Here is a 15,489-nt window from a genome sequence, read left to right on the forward strand (position 1 = left end):
GCAGCCACGGCCTTCTCATAACTAGTTACCATTGTTGGAACCAACCAATAAGGTCACATACTGCTGTGTCAGTCTGCCCCCTGCTGGTAAGAGCACAGCTAGGTTAAGCCCATGCCCATGAACTTATTGCTGTAGCAACCTAACGAGTTCACATGCGCCTACTCCACGCTTCCTGTATTCTTTTTACCATTTGTAATTTATGACATAAACCTTCTCCAGCTGAGCCTTGAGGATTGTTTTGTCTATTTATTTGGGCTTGTTCGAGTGATACGGCATGGTCTGTCTCACTTTGCAACTCAAGTTGACCTGAACTTTGCACACAGCCCAGGCTGGAGTCAAGTTCATATCAATCTTCCTGCCTCCATCTCCCAAGTCCTGGGATCACAGGCAATCACATATAACTGCATCGTTACTTCCTGGATACAATCAAACCTGTACAATTATTGGCCCAAACTGCATTTATGATCCTGAGGCCACAGGGCAGTAAACTCCAAACACCAGCTGCCCTGACCTGACCGATGAGCTGCCGGCCTCGCAGGGGTAGGGAGTCAGAGGGACACGGCTCTCATCTGGTACTGGAGGCACAAGCAGACCTTGATTTCGTGGGCCTCCCTCAAGCGTTTTGCTTTTTATGAGGTTTATGGAATTCCACCAATGGACCCCAGCTGGCTGCTGCCTAAGGGGAGTCAGCTGTCTCCATGTCTGGGTTCTTCTCAATTTTACTGAAACCATTGGGATGACCATGGCTCCACCCCCAATGGGTGTGGTCAGTGCCATAGAAGGACTATCTCACTACAGTGGCATCGCCTAGAAATTAGGGGCCTCCTGCTTGTTTTCACGTCTGCGCTGTCACGGTCGGGGGAGGCTGGGTCTGTCCCCCTCTAACTCCGTGGTGTCCTGTACAGCTCAGAATCCCTCTTGGAAGGACTGGATGGATGCTCAGAAGATTTGTCCTTCCTTACTGGAGTTCACTGCAGTCTTGGTTCGCCCTATTAATTAACCAATTCTGTCTATGAGTGTACATGTGTGTGTGTATCTACCTACTTATCAATTCTGTCCATGAGTGTATATGTGTATACCTACCTACTTATTAATTAATTCTGTCTATGAGTGTATGTGTGTATGTATATATCTACCTATCTATATGTGTATATGTAGTGTGTATCTAATGTGTGAATGCATGTGTATATGAATGTATGTGAATCGTCCATCCATCTGTCCGTCCGTCCATCCATCCTTTTTCCGACAGGGCCTCACTGTGTACTCCTGGCTGACCTCACACACACAAAGACATATCTGCTTCTCTGGAGCTCACGTAACATGTGTGTGCCATCTTGCCTGGACATTAAATACTGTCTTAATGAGTGATAGGCTCTGGAAGCTCCTTTGGGTTCCAGTTTTGAAGGGAATTAAAGTAACAGGAACTCGAGCATCCTTGAAATTCAGATAAATTTGCTTTAGTCCCGGCATTTCTTTTTTAAAGTTATTTTTTAAGGATTTATTAGTTATGTGTACAGTGTTCTGTCTGCATGCCAGAAGAGGGCAACAGATCTCACTGTGGATGGCTGTGACCCACCTTGTGGTTGCTGGGAATTGAACTCAGGGCCTCTGGAAGAGCAGTTAATGCTCTTAACCTCTGAGCCGTCTCCCCAGCCCTTAGTCTCAACGTTTCTGGAAAAGCACACAGGTTCCCTGGCACAGGCGAGCCCTCACACAGGAGAGCCCACACACGTGTCCTCACACAGGAGAGCTCACACACACGTGTCCTCACACAGGAGAGCTCCCACACGTGTCTTCACACATGTGTCCTCACACAGGAGAGCCCACACACGTGTCCTCACACAGGAGAGCCCACACACGTGTCCTCACACAGGAGAGCCCACACACGTGTCCTCACACAGGAGAGCCCACACACGTGTCCTCACACAGGAGAGCTCCCACACACGTGTCCTCACACAGGAGAGCCCACACACGTGTCCTCACACAGGAGAGCCCACACATGTGTCCTCACACCGGCGCGCCCTCACCAGCGGGATAAGCAGGCTGACGAGGTCTGTGAGCGGTTTGCTGAGCAGCAGCAGGTCCTCTGCCGCCTGTGTGTCCCCTCTCGAGCCTGACTTCTGGGCCTGGAACGAAGGAAAAGAAACGCCAGTGGTCTAGGTGACTGGTCAGCTTGGCAGCGAGAGGCAGATGACAGGGGCCAAGGATGCTGCCCTGGTCCCCAAGCGCTGGAAGGGCGGAGGCCCCGGAGATCCCGAGACAACCGGGCAAGGATGGAGCAGCTACCTTCCTCACCTCACCCCTGCGACAAAGTCTCCTGGGGTGCGGTCTCGGTGAGTTCCAGGCCAGCCAAGACTAGGTAGTGATACCTTGTCTCAAAACAACCGGCCCCTACCCGCACCCCAGTTCCCGCCCCACCCCCGAAATGTGAAGGAGTAACTGTAGGGAGGATGGACGCACTTTGAGGGTCCGGTCCATCACAGTAGAAGGGGCGGTGGTGGGAGGGGCCCTCAACTCTGGGGACGGGAAGCAGAGCGTAGACAAGAAGCAAAGCTAGGCTAGAAAGCCTCAAGCCCTGCCCCCAGCAATCCACTTCCTCTAGGGAGGCCTCACCCCTGCAGGCCCCAAACAGTGCAGTGAGGTGGGGCCCAAGGGGAACGCCTCCTGGTTAAGTGCACACATCGTCCACCCTGCAGTGGGTAAGCGCCCTATCGTCCCGGCCAGTGTGAGATTCCAGGCTTCTCACCCTAGTATCTAAGTGACAAAACTAAGATCTAGACAATCTCAATCTGGGTGACAGCCGCTCTGAGAGATGCTCAGTGCCTTACAGTGTTTGCTGTAAACACAAGGGGCCTGAATTCAGATCCCAGACTCAAATAAAAAGCCAGACATGGCTGTTGGGGAGGGGGCTGGAGGCTCCCTGAGGCTTTCTGGCCTCCATCTTAGCTTCAGGGTTACGTGAAGGAAGGGAAGCAGAGTGTGAAGGAGCAAGACACCTGGCCGCCTCCTCTGGCCTGTGAGTGCACATGAATGCATGCATGCCACACAGCACACATATACGTGGCATTTACACACACACAGAGATACAGACACAGACACACACACACACAGACACCAAAACATTTGGGGGAGAAGAAACTTCAATGTTGTTATCTAAAGTCACACAATATGTAACAAGGCCAAGGGCAACCCAAGGCCATCCAGTGCCAAGTCACACCACTCATCTCCCCTGGGTGCTTCGATGCACATCTATGACACATAGCAGCCAGAGTATCTACCCGACCTACATGAACAGGCTTCGAGGATGGCTCTCCACTCCTCTGGACCCCGTCTTAGTTACTTTCCTGTGCCTGCGATAAAAACACCCTGACAAAAGCAGGTTAAGGGGAAAGGCCTCTATTCTCTCTCAGTGTCCGGGTACCGGATGCGGAGGGAAGTTAAGACCGCAGGGGCGTGAAGCAGCTTGCAACATTGTATCCACAATCAGGAAGCAGGGAGCCCTACTCAGCACAGCCAGTTCTTCCCAGCTCCGCCTAGAGGCTTGTTTCCCAGGTGAGTCCAGATCACAGGAAGCTTAACTGCCCTGGAGTAAGAGTCGAGTCCTGCTGCCCTGAGATAGCTCTCGGGCCTTCTTCAAGCATTCCCACGGCAGAGATGAAGAGCTTTACATTCAGAACCGGATCTTCTACCACCTCAGCGTTAGGATGACCACATTTTGCTCAGGATGCTTCTCTGTCTTGGCTTTTAGAACATGACCTTAGCCTGACCTTGCAGAGCAGGCCTCTGCGCCCCAGATCATGAACCTGGACTCCAGGGTCCTCCCCAGGAAGCTAAGATTCCCACGCTTTAGGCCTGCAAACGGAGTTTCACCTGCCTGATTAATGTATTGCTATTTCTGGTGCCGAGGACTTGGCTGAGGATCCCACACCCTCCTAACACCTCACACCTTTCCTGGCTGAGGGGAAGAGTGGCAACTGCTAGCTTGCTCTCCTCTGCCTGCTCCCCGCCTGCCTTTCTGAGAAAAGCAGTTTCTCCTGATGACCTGGACCTCTCAGCATCGTGGCCGTTGATCTACCGCCTTCTGAGGCACAGGTGGACGCGTAGTAGCAGACTTTGCACATTAAACATTAGCACATCATCCTGGAGCTGACACTGATGTCTACTGGTAAGGATAAGACAGGTTTGCAGGTTGGGGTGTGGGTTGCAGCAGATGCCATGGGGCCAGCAATCCCTACCTAAGCCTTCTGAGCTGCCAGGTGAGGCCACGGAGCAAGCCCACGTGGACACTCTGCAGTGGACAGGGGTTCCAGAAAGAGACCTCAACTGTACATAACTTTGCAGTTTGTAAAAGGAACACGTTAAAAACTTAGTGTCACCCTTCACAAAGGACTCACTCGGCCTGTGATGGAGTCTTGCATATCAAGGGGCTCTCATGGATATGGCACCCCCCCCAGAGGCCCAGAGAGACCACAGATCTCCAGGTCTGCCTCTCTGCACACCTCAGCGTCTCCCTCTTTGGGTTGGCTCCCTGACACCCAGCTCTCTCTGGTCCCCTGGGTATGCTGGCTCCGGTCCCTACATGACACGGTCACTGACCTCCCCATCCAGCTCCTTGCTTCTGCCTCTGGTCTTTTCTGCCTCTGTCCCTTGCCACTAGGCGTCCCCAGACCTGCCCAGGTGTTGCAGTCCAGGCAAGAGAAGACAGAAGCCTGGCTGAGCTTTGCAGAGAAGTAATTACATTTGTTAGACACCTGAGGTAGAATTCCACATTGCTCAAGGAAATAATGGATCTGGACAAATAAAAAGAGGAAAATACCCAGGCCCCTGATTTGTGCAGCAGGAAAGGGCTAGCGTGGGTTGCTGTGTAGGGGAGGGGGTGGGTTGTGATGGGGGAGTGGTCTTTGGGGGCAAATGGTGAGCTCCACATAGGTCCTGATGAGCAGAGGCCAGGTGAATCTCTGCACAAGGAGGGGACAACAAGAAGATTCTGTCACTTATGCTGAGGTCCTACCCAGGCCCCAACACATGCTGATGCGGCTTACCTCGCATGTATGAGGCCCCGGGTTTAAATTCTAGAACCACAAAAGGGTCCTGCCCATATCAATGTGAGCAGATAACTGCAAGGGCTGAGGATATAGCTTTGTGGTGGGGACCTTGCTTCAGGTGCACAGGGGCCCCAGGGCCATCCCAGCACTGAGGCGGGCAGGGAGGATGGAAGCCACAATGAACGCGCTTGGTTTGGGGCTGGGCAGGCAGAGGGCAGGCTGCAGAGGCACCCTGGGGTCGGGTGGAGGTGAAGGCCCAGACTGCCCCCTCCTGAGTCAGAAAAGCATGCCATAGGGAAGGACGCACCATTGCCGTTTTTAAGGGAAAGCAGAGATTTGTCCAGGACGGTGCTGAAAATGTCACTTATATCCAAGGAGCAACCAGAAGGTGGTTCAGTTCATGGGACAGAGTCACAAGGGAAGGTCACGGAGGTAGGAAGTGACAGGTTCCACCGTGCACCTCAGCCGCAGAAGACAGCCCCAGCCGCCCCAGGCTCTGTGAGAGACCAAGCACAGCTCGGTGCATGGCCAGTATGGTCTGACTGCCCCAGTGCTAGAGCCCTGCGGCAGGCTTTCGATGCCCCCTCAGCACTGAGACACACAACCCCAACCGGGAAGTCTGGGGCCATGTCCTGCCCAGCCTCAAAGCTGGATTCACGAGCCCCCCCTCCCCCGCCATTGTCCATCTGAGAGTGCCCTGACCTTCAGATCATTGCCACATGTATAAGCATTTGCATATTGACAGTCTTCCCCAACCAAACATCTGGATGGTCCCTAAAAGCTAATGTTCCATTCTTTCTAAAACCAAACCACCCCATTTTTATCAATCCGTTGACCACATCCATCCTCCCCCCCCAGCTCCTCCCAGACCCCTCCCACACCTCCCTGACCACCAACTCCATGCTATTCCTCCTATTTGTTAAGCCCACCCAATTTATGCTGTTCAAATACTCTTGGGGTGGGGCCTGTCCTGGGTGGTGGTTGACATACCTACCAGAAGCCACCCCCAAGGAAAACTGACTCTCTCCAAGCGACTATCACTTGCCAATGGCTCTTTAGCGGGGGTGGGGTGGGGGTGGGGGAATGAGGGGGTTGGGGGTTGGGGGGAGTTTCATGTCCACCTCTGCTTCCCACACCTGGGTTTTGTCTGGCTTGGTCATGTGGGTCTTGCTGGCTATCGCAGTCACCGAGTTCACGTGAGCATCTCTGCCCTTCAGGTCTGGAGGGCGGCTTCCTTGCTCATCCACTGCCTCTGGTTCTCAGGCCTCAATGATCCCTGAGCCTGGGCGTGAGGATGAAGGCCCTACTACCGTTATCCCTATAGAAGGACCCCTCATGACTCTTGTACCCACAGATCACTGCGTGTGGCAACTCTCGTCTGCGAAGCTGCTTCTTCCAGCACACGGTGACCAACACACAGACCCACAACTGGTCAGCAAAGGCAGCCTCTTGCCAACGGGCGTGTGTGTGTGTGTGTGTGTGTGTGTGTGTGTGTGTGTGTGTGTATGTGTGTGTAAGAGTTTTTCTTCTCCCTGGAGCTCATGACACAAGAAGTGGTTACTGCTAGGTTCCCCAAACCAGGCACGTGGAAGATGCTTACACATGATCATGGAGGACGCTCTATCGTCTCTCCTAGGTTTCACAGCGTGTGGCTCAGAGACACAGGTCAAGGTGGTGCGTCTGGGGTTTGAACAGATGGCGTCCCCGTGTCTCTCGGGATACCCGTGAGGTCTCTGTGCCTTCCTGCCCCTCACACCCCACACTTGGGGAGACGGACTAGGACCGATTCTGAATCGTGCAACCGTTGTGGTAGGAACTGATGGAGATCCTGACTCTCGCTACACCGCTCTCCCTCCCCTACTCACCCCTATTCCTGCACCGAACCTCTCTCTCCCAGGAAGCAAAGCTGCTCACATGGCTGACCGAGACTCGAACCTTGCACCCTTCCACTGCCCCTGTGAAGAAGTTCCTGTCAGATGCAGGCACAGGCTTGATGGGCACAGCCCCCGTGTGGGGTGGGCTGGGCACAGCCCCCGTGTGGGACGCAGGGTTCTAAAGTGCCGGGGAAAGCCCTCAGGTGCACAGCCGTCCAGGCCCGGATGGGTGGGCTGGTCTTTGAGAGCTTCCCTCCCAACTCCTTCCCTAACTCAGCCTGGAGGACGCTGTCCTGCGGGTGGACACTAGACATGACGGAGACTGAAGCCAGCGGCCGCCTGGGAAAGCCATTCCCGGCTCTCACTGTGAGTGAGGAGGGCGGGGATGGGGGCTGCAAAGAGAATTAAGGGCGGTGGGCACTGGGGTGGGTGTGGGCAATGGGAAGGGAACCGGGAAACTGTGTTGAGGAGCTCTGGCTTTTAAAGGCCGGGTCTCTATCTAGTCCCCATCCTTTAACTCCCGTCTTCCTTCGGGGCCCAGTCCTCCACCGACTGCGCTCGATCATCAAGGCGTGAGAACAGCACTGTCTAAAGAGGGACCCATGGGTGGGACAGGCAAAGAGGAGAGACTGGGGGCCACATTTCTGCCCCGACTTCGGCATCTGCTTCTATCGGAGCTGAGGAGCGGACGTGCGACTCAGTCTTTTCTCCAGGATTTTACACAGGCCAGTGATTTGCCCAAGCGCCATGCTCTTGTCCTGACCTAAGTGTCACATGACTTGGCTGGTCAGTGAGTTAAAATGAAATGGGCCTTCCGCACAGCAGTATCTACTAAAACCCGTCTCTCCCTTCACAGAGCACAGTGCAAAACATGGGTCATATTCATGGCTGACTAGCACTATCTGTGGCTGTGGGACACGTTCCAGATCCTCAGGCTCGTCTAACAGTGCTGACCATTCATCAGTTACAAAGGAAAGGAAGTGGGGGAATATGTGTGGAGACAGACGGACGGACAGGCGGACAGACGGACAGACACACCCGGGATAGTTAAACTTCGCTGACAACTTGGCGTGACTTAGAAGAGCCTGAGAGACCAAGGTGTCCCATGAGCTGGGGCCAACCCTGAACAAGAATGGAGAAACCCTGCGCCTCGCTGCTAACGGTCACAGCCACCCCACCCTCCTGCCTCATGCCTGGCCACCATGACAGACTACGTCCCTTCTGACTGTGAGCCAAATGAAACCGTCCCTAAGCTGCTTTTAGTGACAAGGATGAATACAATTACTGTAGATTCAGGCACATGTGACGTGTGTATAACCATCCGGCCTGTTGCTCCCAGCATGCTCGGCTAGCTTCCTGCAGAGCACACATATATGACATGCGTGTGACCATCTATTGCTCCCAGCATGCTCAGCTTCCTGCTGAGGGTGGGTAAAGAGATGAGCCCACCACTGGCCAACCCCAGATGCACCCAAGGCAAAAGCTGTCCTCACGCATGAGTGGCTTCCCAGGTGATGCCCACCGGGGCTTCCCTGCCTTCCCTTACGGTTCCTCGACCCACTGTGCTGTCCTTGATCACGACCCCGCCTCCCACGGCCTGGGTAGGCTGCATCTACAGCATACATTCTTTGAAAATACAAAGCCAAGCTACAGGAAGATTACCAAGCAGGGACCGCAGCGATAGGGTGACCAGGCCCGAGGGTGACTCACCTGCAAAGCCTGCCGAACGACACTAGAGGTGTGTGTCAGCATGCCCAGCAGGATATCGAGCAGGGACACCAGCAGCGTGGCCGCTGGCTCTGTGTTGCTTTTGTGGTTGCCATCCAAGCACAGCGTGGCAGTTTCTGTGAACATGTTGCGGATGTGACCAACGAGTCCTGATGGTAGAAAAAAAGGAAAAGTGTTCGTCATAAGACGATAAAAGCGACATGCCGTGTGACTCGTGTGGCATGGACTTGAACACTCGTAGTTAATTTGGGAAAGTTGCGTAAAACAAAGGTTTCCAAGCCGCAAACCCCCAGCGTCTGCTCAGGAGCCTGGAATGGGCCAAGGGATCTCTTTCTTTTCTAAGTTCTTTGCAAATTTCATATAATGTGTTTTGGTCATTGTCACCCATGTCCCAGCTCCTCTCTGAGCCACTCCCCTTTCCTACACAACTTTGTGTCTCTTTATTTTAACCAACTCCAATCTGTGTTGCTGCGCATACATTCCTGGGTGCGTGGCGGCCTTCCCTGGAATGTGGTCAGCTTACCCCGAGCAACATTCTCAAAACTGACTCTCTCCTGAGAGCCATCAGTTGCCAATAGCTCCCAAGGGGGGGGGGACACAAGTGCCCCCCCCCGTCCATGCTGAGATGTGAAGGCGGGTTTAAATGTGTCCACAAGACCCAAGATGAATGATTAACAGGTATTTGTTAGGGATGCACTTATACAATTAATAGTAAATAACCACCATGGCCTTCCTGCTCATGAAGATGCAAGTCTCGGCCCTCAGGAGTTCCAACTATGGCCCAAGAGAGTGGGCCAGCCCCTCCTCTTCCTTATAAGAGGTCACCTGTGCACACCTGAAGCCACGCCCCTAGGATGCAGCCACCACCGACAAGTCCACTGCACAAGATGTCACTACAGAGATGTGGTCTGGCTGGAGCTTGCTGTGCGTGTTATCACAATGTCTTGTCTTGACCTCTAGCTCCCTTCTGCAGTGGATGCCAGTTAACACAGAGAGCCACAGCAGTGCTCAGCCCGAGGTGGGACATCGGCATCTCACCCCTCCTTCTAAGGCTCAGGGGTCACTGTGGGAGGGGTTGGGGTAGAAGGCTGTAAGACCTGAGGTGGTAGGTAAATACAAGGGAACAGCCTCCTCAGGACACAGCAGGACAGCTGCACACGGGAACTCACACCAAGGGGCCCCCTGAGGCCAGAGAGCCCCAAACCATACCAGAAACACACAGCCACACAGCAGGCTTGACCAAAGCAGAACATGTTACACACAAGTGACAGAAGTCGGGGTCTCCAGGCCAACCCGCCAGGGACCAAGTGAGACCCAGGAGCCATGTACAGGGACAATTGGGTGATTTCCAGGAGGTAACACAAACAATTTTTTTCTTCATGCATTTAAGCAACACAATTAATTGCAATTTACAGGAACATCTGAATTATGAACTAGTGGGTCTGCTGCAATCTCTGCACACCTCACACTACCAGCCCTTAGCGTGGTAGAGTGATGCCTCGGGCATTTCACACTGTGCTGCTCTGAGATTTATGTCAATGTGTTTACTGTTACTATCAAGATATTCAGCATTATCCTCAGTCAGAAGCAACAAGAGGAAATGATGCACATGCACACGTACACACACAGGCATATGCATGCACATGCACACTCACATATCCTCACATGAGCACACGTGAACACACATGAGCACACACACACACATATACCCTCACACATGCATACATGTGCACACAGGAGCACACATGCACACACCTGTAAAGGCACATGAAAAGCATTCTAGCACTCCTCAGCCATCAGGTTATGTGCTAGCGTAATAATTATCTTTTTTATTTTCATTTTTAAAATTTTTATGTGTGGGGTGTTTTGATTGTATGCATGTATGTGCATCACCAGCTTGCAGTGCCGGCTGAGGCCAGAAGAGGGCATCCTATCCATGAAACTGAAGTTATAAGTGGTTGTGGGCCACCTCCCAGGTCCTCTGCAAGAGCAGCCAGCGCTCTTAACCGTGGAGCCATCTCTCCAGCCCCAATCACAACAGTTTACTGCTCCAACCTAAGATCTCTAAAAGAAACCAAACTTCATTAAGTCAAAGAACTCTGGAATTATTCTGCATTCATTATAACCAACTCATCAAAAAACTCTGAGAACGGTTTTGTATTAATTATGAGCAAATCCTCAAGGAGCTCCCTCACAAGCCATTTCCATGCATTCAGAGTTCTGGGAATATTAATGAGCATGGGCTGCCCCAGCTCTGGTCACAGCTCCGGTCACAGCGTCCTTATTACATAGTTACTTTGTTGTGGTCTGCTGGAGTGGAAAGTGGATCCCAGAGCACTGTGAGATTGTTTAAAACTGTGGAAGACACTTTGCTGTTCTGTCTCTAAAGGCGAATGTGACCCTGAGCAGACACCGGCCTCCTCTGGGACAGTTCACATTCGCATCTTGCTAGCCTGTGGCCATGTCTCTTGGGGTTCATTAACATTTGCCTCTGTAGGAAGAGGTGGTCAGGGTACAGGGAATGTGGGGAACATTCTACAATCAATCAATGCTTTACCACTGAAGCCAGTCCACAGGCTAAGCCAACTCCACCCCTCCATCCTCCCTCCCTCCCCTTTCTCCCTTTCCTTCCTTCCTTTTCCTCCCCCTTTCCTCCCCCTCTTCCTCCCCTCTGTCCTCCGTCCCCCCCCCCCCTGTATGTGTGTGTTTTAAAGAAAAGGTCTTGTTTCATAACCCCCAGTGGCCTGGAAATCACTGAATAGACACTGGTGGCCTCAAACTTGCTGTGAGTTAGGGTTTCTGACATGTACCACCACACCCAGCTTCAAACTGCTTCGGTAGAATGTGAAGGGTGAGTCTGGCACTCTGGAGAACTGTAAGTTCTAGGTCACAAAGTATCCTAGGGCCCCGCCTCCCTTGTCCTGGGGCTAACAAGTACCACCCACAGCAGCCATGGGGAACACAAGTCCACATTTCTCTGGGTTGAAAGCTTCGGAGCCATCGTGGTCTAGCTTCATGCCACATGTCCTGAGCACAGACGCCCTCACGCTAATCTCTGGAACCTGTGAATTGGCTTCACACAGCCTCAGGATTCTGCAAACACGTGACCGAATAAACGAACAAAGCTGAGGCATTGACCCAGATGACCCAGGTGGACTCAGTGGGTCCCAGGGTCTCCTGAGACATTAACGTCTGTGACCTCAGAAGCAAAATGCTGGAACTTGGCAAGAAGGGATCAGGGCTAAGCAGACACAGAATGGGCAGAAGCTCTCCAGCTTACCTTTCCGAGGCACAAAACCAAGTCTCTGGGAGGAATGAAGCCTGTGGGGAGGAAGGGGCTCCATGTGGGTGGTCCAGTCACTCTGTTTTATGCTAGCTTCTAAAGTAAACGTGGGACTAGCAGCTAAATGCACATGTGGCTCTTCTAGAAGCCCCAAACTGAGCTCTCGGCACCCACACAGGGCCTCACAGCCACGTGTAACTCCAGCTCCAAGCCTCTTCTGGCCTCCAAGCGAACTGCACTTACACACACACACACACACACACACACACACACACACACACTGAAAGAGAGAGGGGAGGGGGAAGTGCAAAAAAAAAAAAAAAACAAACAAACAAACAAAAAAAACCCTGTGTAGACAGCAGCCCATACTCTCACAGCCACTGTCACTCCGGTGACATCTCCCGCAACAGTTAATTAACAGGTGCCACGCCAGCTGGTGCAGCAGCTACAGACAGGTCTCAGACCCTGCAGAGGGACACTCAGTGGGGAGTGCACGGCATCTTCAGGGAGTTTATTTTTTTGGGGGGTGGGGTGGGGTGGGGGAAGGTGGTTGTTTTGTGGAGAAAATATTACTTAGGAAAAACTGACGGCCTTGACATGTCAAGTTTCTGAAGAATTTGAAGCTACAATGAAAATCAATTCAAGTCATGAGGGGACTTGTACATGCTCACCTACATCCAAACGCACCCAATGAAGCCTCACAGCCACCACACAGGACAGATGTGAGGACACACACTGAAAGCAGAAGAATGGGTGCGGAGCTCGCTCCCCTCTGTGCCCTGAGCCTCAGACAGCGCCACCTTCCCGCAGCCTGCAGACACCAGGCTCCCAGGGGACTCCCCCCCCCACTCGACCTCCTGGAGCCCCCACCCCCACCTCAACACAGAAGCAAGCTGCTCACTCATCTGAGGAATATCCATATATGCCTTCCTACTCAGCTGCAAAAGCTGCATGGGCAGGGGCAAATCGTTTGGCATCCAAAGCTTGTGCACCCGTGGCTCCTAGCAGGTCCTTCAGGAACAGCTTCTCCATACCCATACTCAGGCTGCCAGACCTGGGACACCCAGAAACTCACTGCTATTCACCAGCAGATCCACCACTGACCCTGGCAAGGTGGCTGTGTCAGAACAAACCGAGGTCACCCGAAGGGGAGCTTGCAAAGGCAGCCCCAGCGCTTGCTGTAGTGAGGGAGCCAGGTCTCAGCCTTGGGGCAGCCAGGGGCTGGAGGGTCATAAGGACACAGAGAGGGGTGTGAGGAGGCTGGAGGACACAAGGCACCTTCTTTCCAGCCAGGGACACACACATTTGGCTTCCTGTGGCTGTGGCTGGCCCTGAGGTTGAACTTGAGGCTGAAACAGAGGCTGGCAGTCATGGGCCATGTCCTGACTGACTTGGTTGTGTGCACTCTCGGAGGGGGAACACCCGAGGCACACGTGTCCAATCCACAGAAGCTAAGAGAAGGAAAAGAGGCCTCTCCTGAACGCCATTCTAGATTCTATTGGGCAGCAAATAAGCTGAAGACAGCAGAAACACAGTAGCTTTACCAGTGTCTCTGTAGTTGAACCTCGGAGAAACGTCCCCTACCAGCCAGAGCTGTAAAGATTCCCATACAACTGGAAAGTCCCCTTCGTGGTCTAGTGACATCTGGCCCTAAACAGTGGCCCAGGGATGCATTTGAGGAGAAACACAGGATGATGGAAGGAAATATCAGACACATAACAAAAAGACAGATGAGGCCTGAACAAACGGAAGGGTGGATAAAACCAAACCCACATGTCCGTGTAATTTCCACAAGGGCTCAGAATCTCACCCAAGTTTTAAGAGACCTTACCACTCGGGCTTTAAGGTTTGTTTGAGATGTAAGTGTAAATGATAGCTGGGTGGGTTTTTAAAGAGGTAAGTCACTATCCATGCAATGTTTCCTCAAACGCTGCGATTCCGACACAGGAATGAAAAGCTCCCGCAGGGGACAGAGTGCTGACAGAAGCCAGGGGAACCAGGCAGACAAGGTGAGTTAGCGCATGAGCAAGGAAATGGGTAGATGGCTTTTAAGCCCTCATAGGAATAAACTTCATCGTTTTAAAACACTCACCTCAGGGGTTAAGTTCTACAACCCCACCTGACTGAAGCCTTAGAGGAGGCCGGGAAAGTCATCAGCAAGAAAACAGGACAATCTGACCTCAACAAAGACATAGACTAATATAGGAATTAAGACACACCTCTGGCACCCAACGTGGGAAGCCAGCAGAAGACAGCGGTGTGCTAAGACTCCTCCTCCGGCTGCCTGTTAGGCACCGGGCGTGACTCCTGTAAGAAGTCACGTCAAGGGCGCCTGTGCTGTGCACGGTACCCACACACAGATGTAATCGGCTCTGGCCAGGCTGCAGGGAAGCTGACTGACTCCTAGATCCTTCCTCACACCTCAGCTCAGCAAGCAAGCTCTCTGCATGTGGAGACACAGTGTGGCTCACCTCTTGGGGTAGCTAGCTTTTACCTTCATGTACTTCTGCATTATTTAAATTTTTATAATGAATATGCATTGCTTGGGCGATCAGGAAAAAAAATACAGATATTTTTACATCTTTCAAAAAAAATCAAAAGGAATGATTGACAGGACTTGAAGCACTTTTAAAAACCGGGGCTGGAAGCTTAATTAGCTCAGCGTGGGGCTTTGGTTTGAGCCCTGGGAAGCGGGGGAAATTCTTCCTGCCTGCTCACACTTTCCCCTGGCTTGTCCCACTTTTAAAGGAAGTTTCAGAGTCGGCACTGAAATTCACATACTGAAAGGTAGATGCACGGTACGTGCTGCTTGGCTGCCCGAAGGACACCACAGGGACACCACAGTGCTGGCCAGGTCCACCTGCCTAAGCTCCGCTGCCTTGCTTTCTCAGTGCTAGCCGGCTGGGAACCATCCTGGATTGGAAGCAGAGGGGGATAGGGATGGGGACTTCTGAAGAGCGGGAGACGTTAGGGGCAGTGATGACGTGTTGTGACCTGACATGCTTGTCCTTGTGCCTCATGGTCATTGAGTGGCTCTCCTCTGATCGTAGAGCCCAGTCCCGTAAAGAGCCCGGTAGGTCAAAGGGCCCTGCGGTCCCCACTCCTGGGACAATACTGCACTCACCACCACATCACAGCAGCCTCTGCTGCTGCCAACAACTACCCGGCTGAGAGTGAGCCCAGCCCTGCACTCACCCACATCCACCTCTCTCCATACTCCAGCTGCTACTTACTGTACACCCCCTTCCATGGTCATCCAGCACACCAGGGCAGCCTGTTCACACCACCTTCCATGGTCATCCAGCACACCAGGGCAGCCTGTTCACACCACCTTCCATGGTCATCCAGCATACCAGGGCAACCTGTTCACACTGCCCTCTATGGTAATTCAGCACACCAGGTCACCCTGTTCACACCACCTTCCATGGTCATCCAGCACCCCAGGGCAACCTGTTCACACTGCCCTCTATGGTAATCCAGCACACCAGGTCACCCTGTTTACACCCCCTTCCATGGTCATCCAGCACACCAGGTCACCCTGTTCACACCGCCTTCCATG

At 52.8% G+C, this 15,489-nt stretch overlaps 1 protein-coding gene across 1 annotated transcript in view; it reads right to left on the reverse strand.

Annotated features, from left to right (window-relative positions):
• Ulk4 (unc-51 like kinase 4) overlaps positions 1 to 15,489 on the reverse strand; it is a 275,914-nt gene that overhangs the window by 89,332 nt on the left and 171,093 nt on the right. The window contains exons 34-35 of the mRNA XM_051202614.1: positions 8,630 to 8,796; positions 2,028 to 2,126 (exon numbers count right to left, since the gene is read on the reverse strand). Of these exons, the coding sequence (XP_051058571.1) occupies positions 2,028 to 2,126; positions 8,630 to 8,796 (266 nt within the window). The remainder of the gene's footprint in view (positions 1 to 2,027; positions 2,127 to 8,629; positions 8,797 to 15,489) is intronic.

This window comes from Phodopus roborovskii, unplaced genomic scaffold, assembly GCF_943737965.1.
Source record: "Phodopus roborovskii unplaced genomic scaffold, PHOROB, whole genome shotgun sequence".
Lineage (NCBI taxonomy): Eukaryota > Metazoa > Chordata > Mammalia > Rodentia > Cricetidae > Phodopus > Phodopus roborovskii.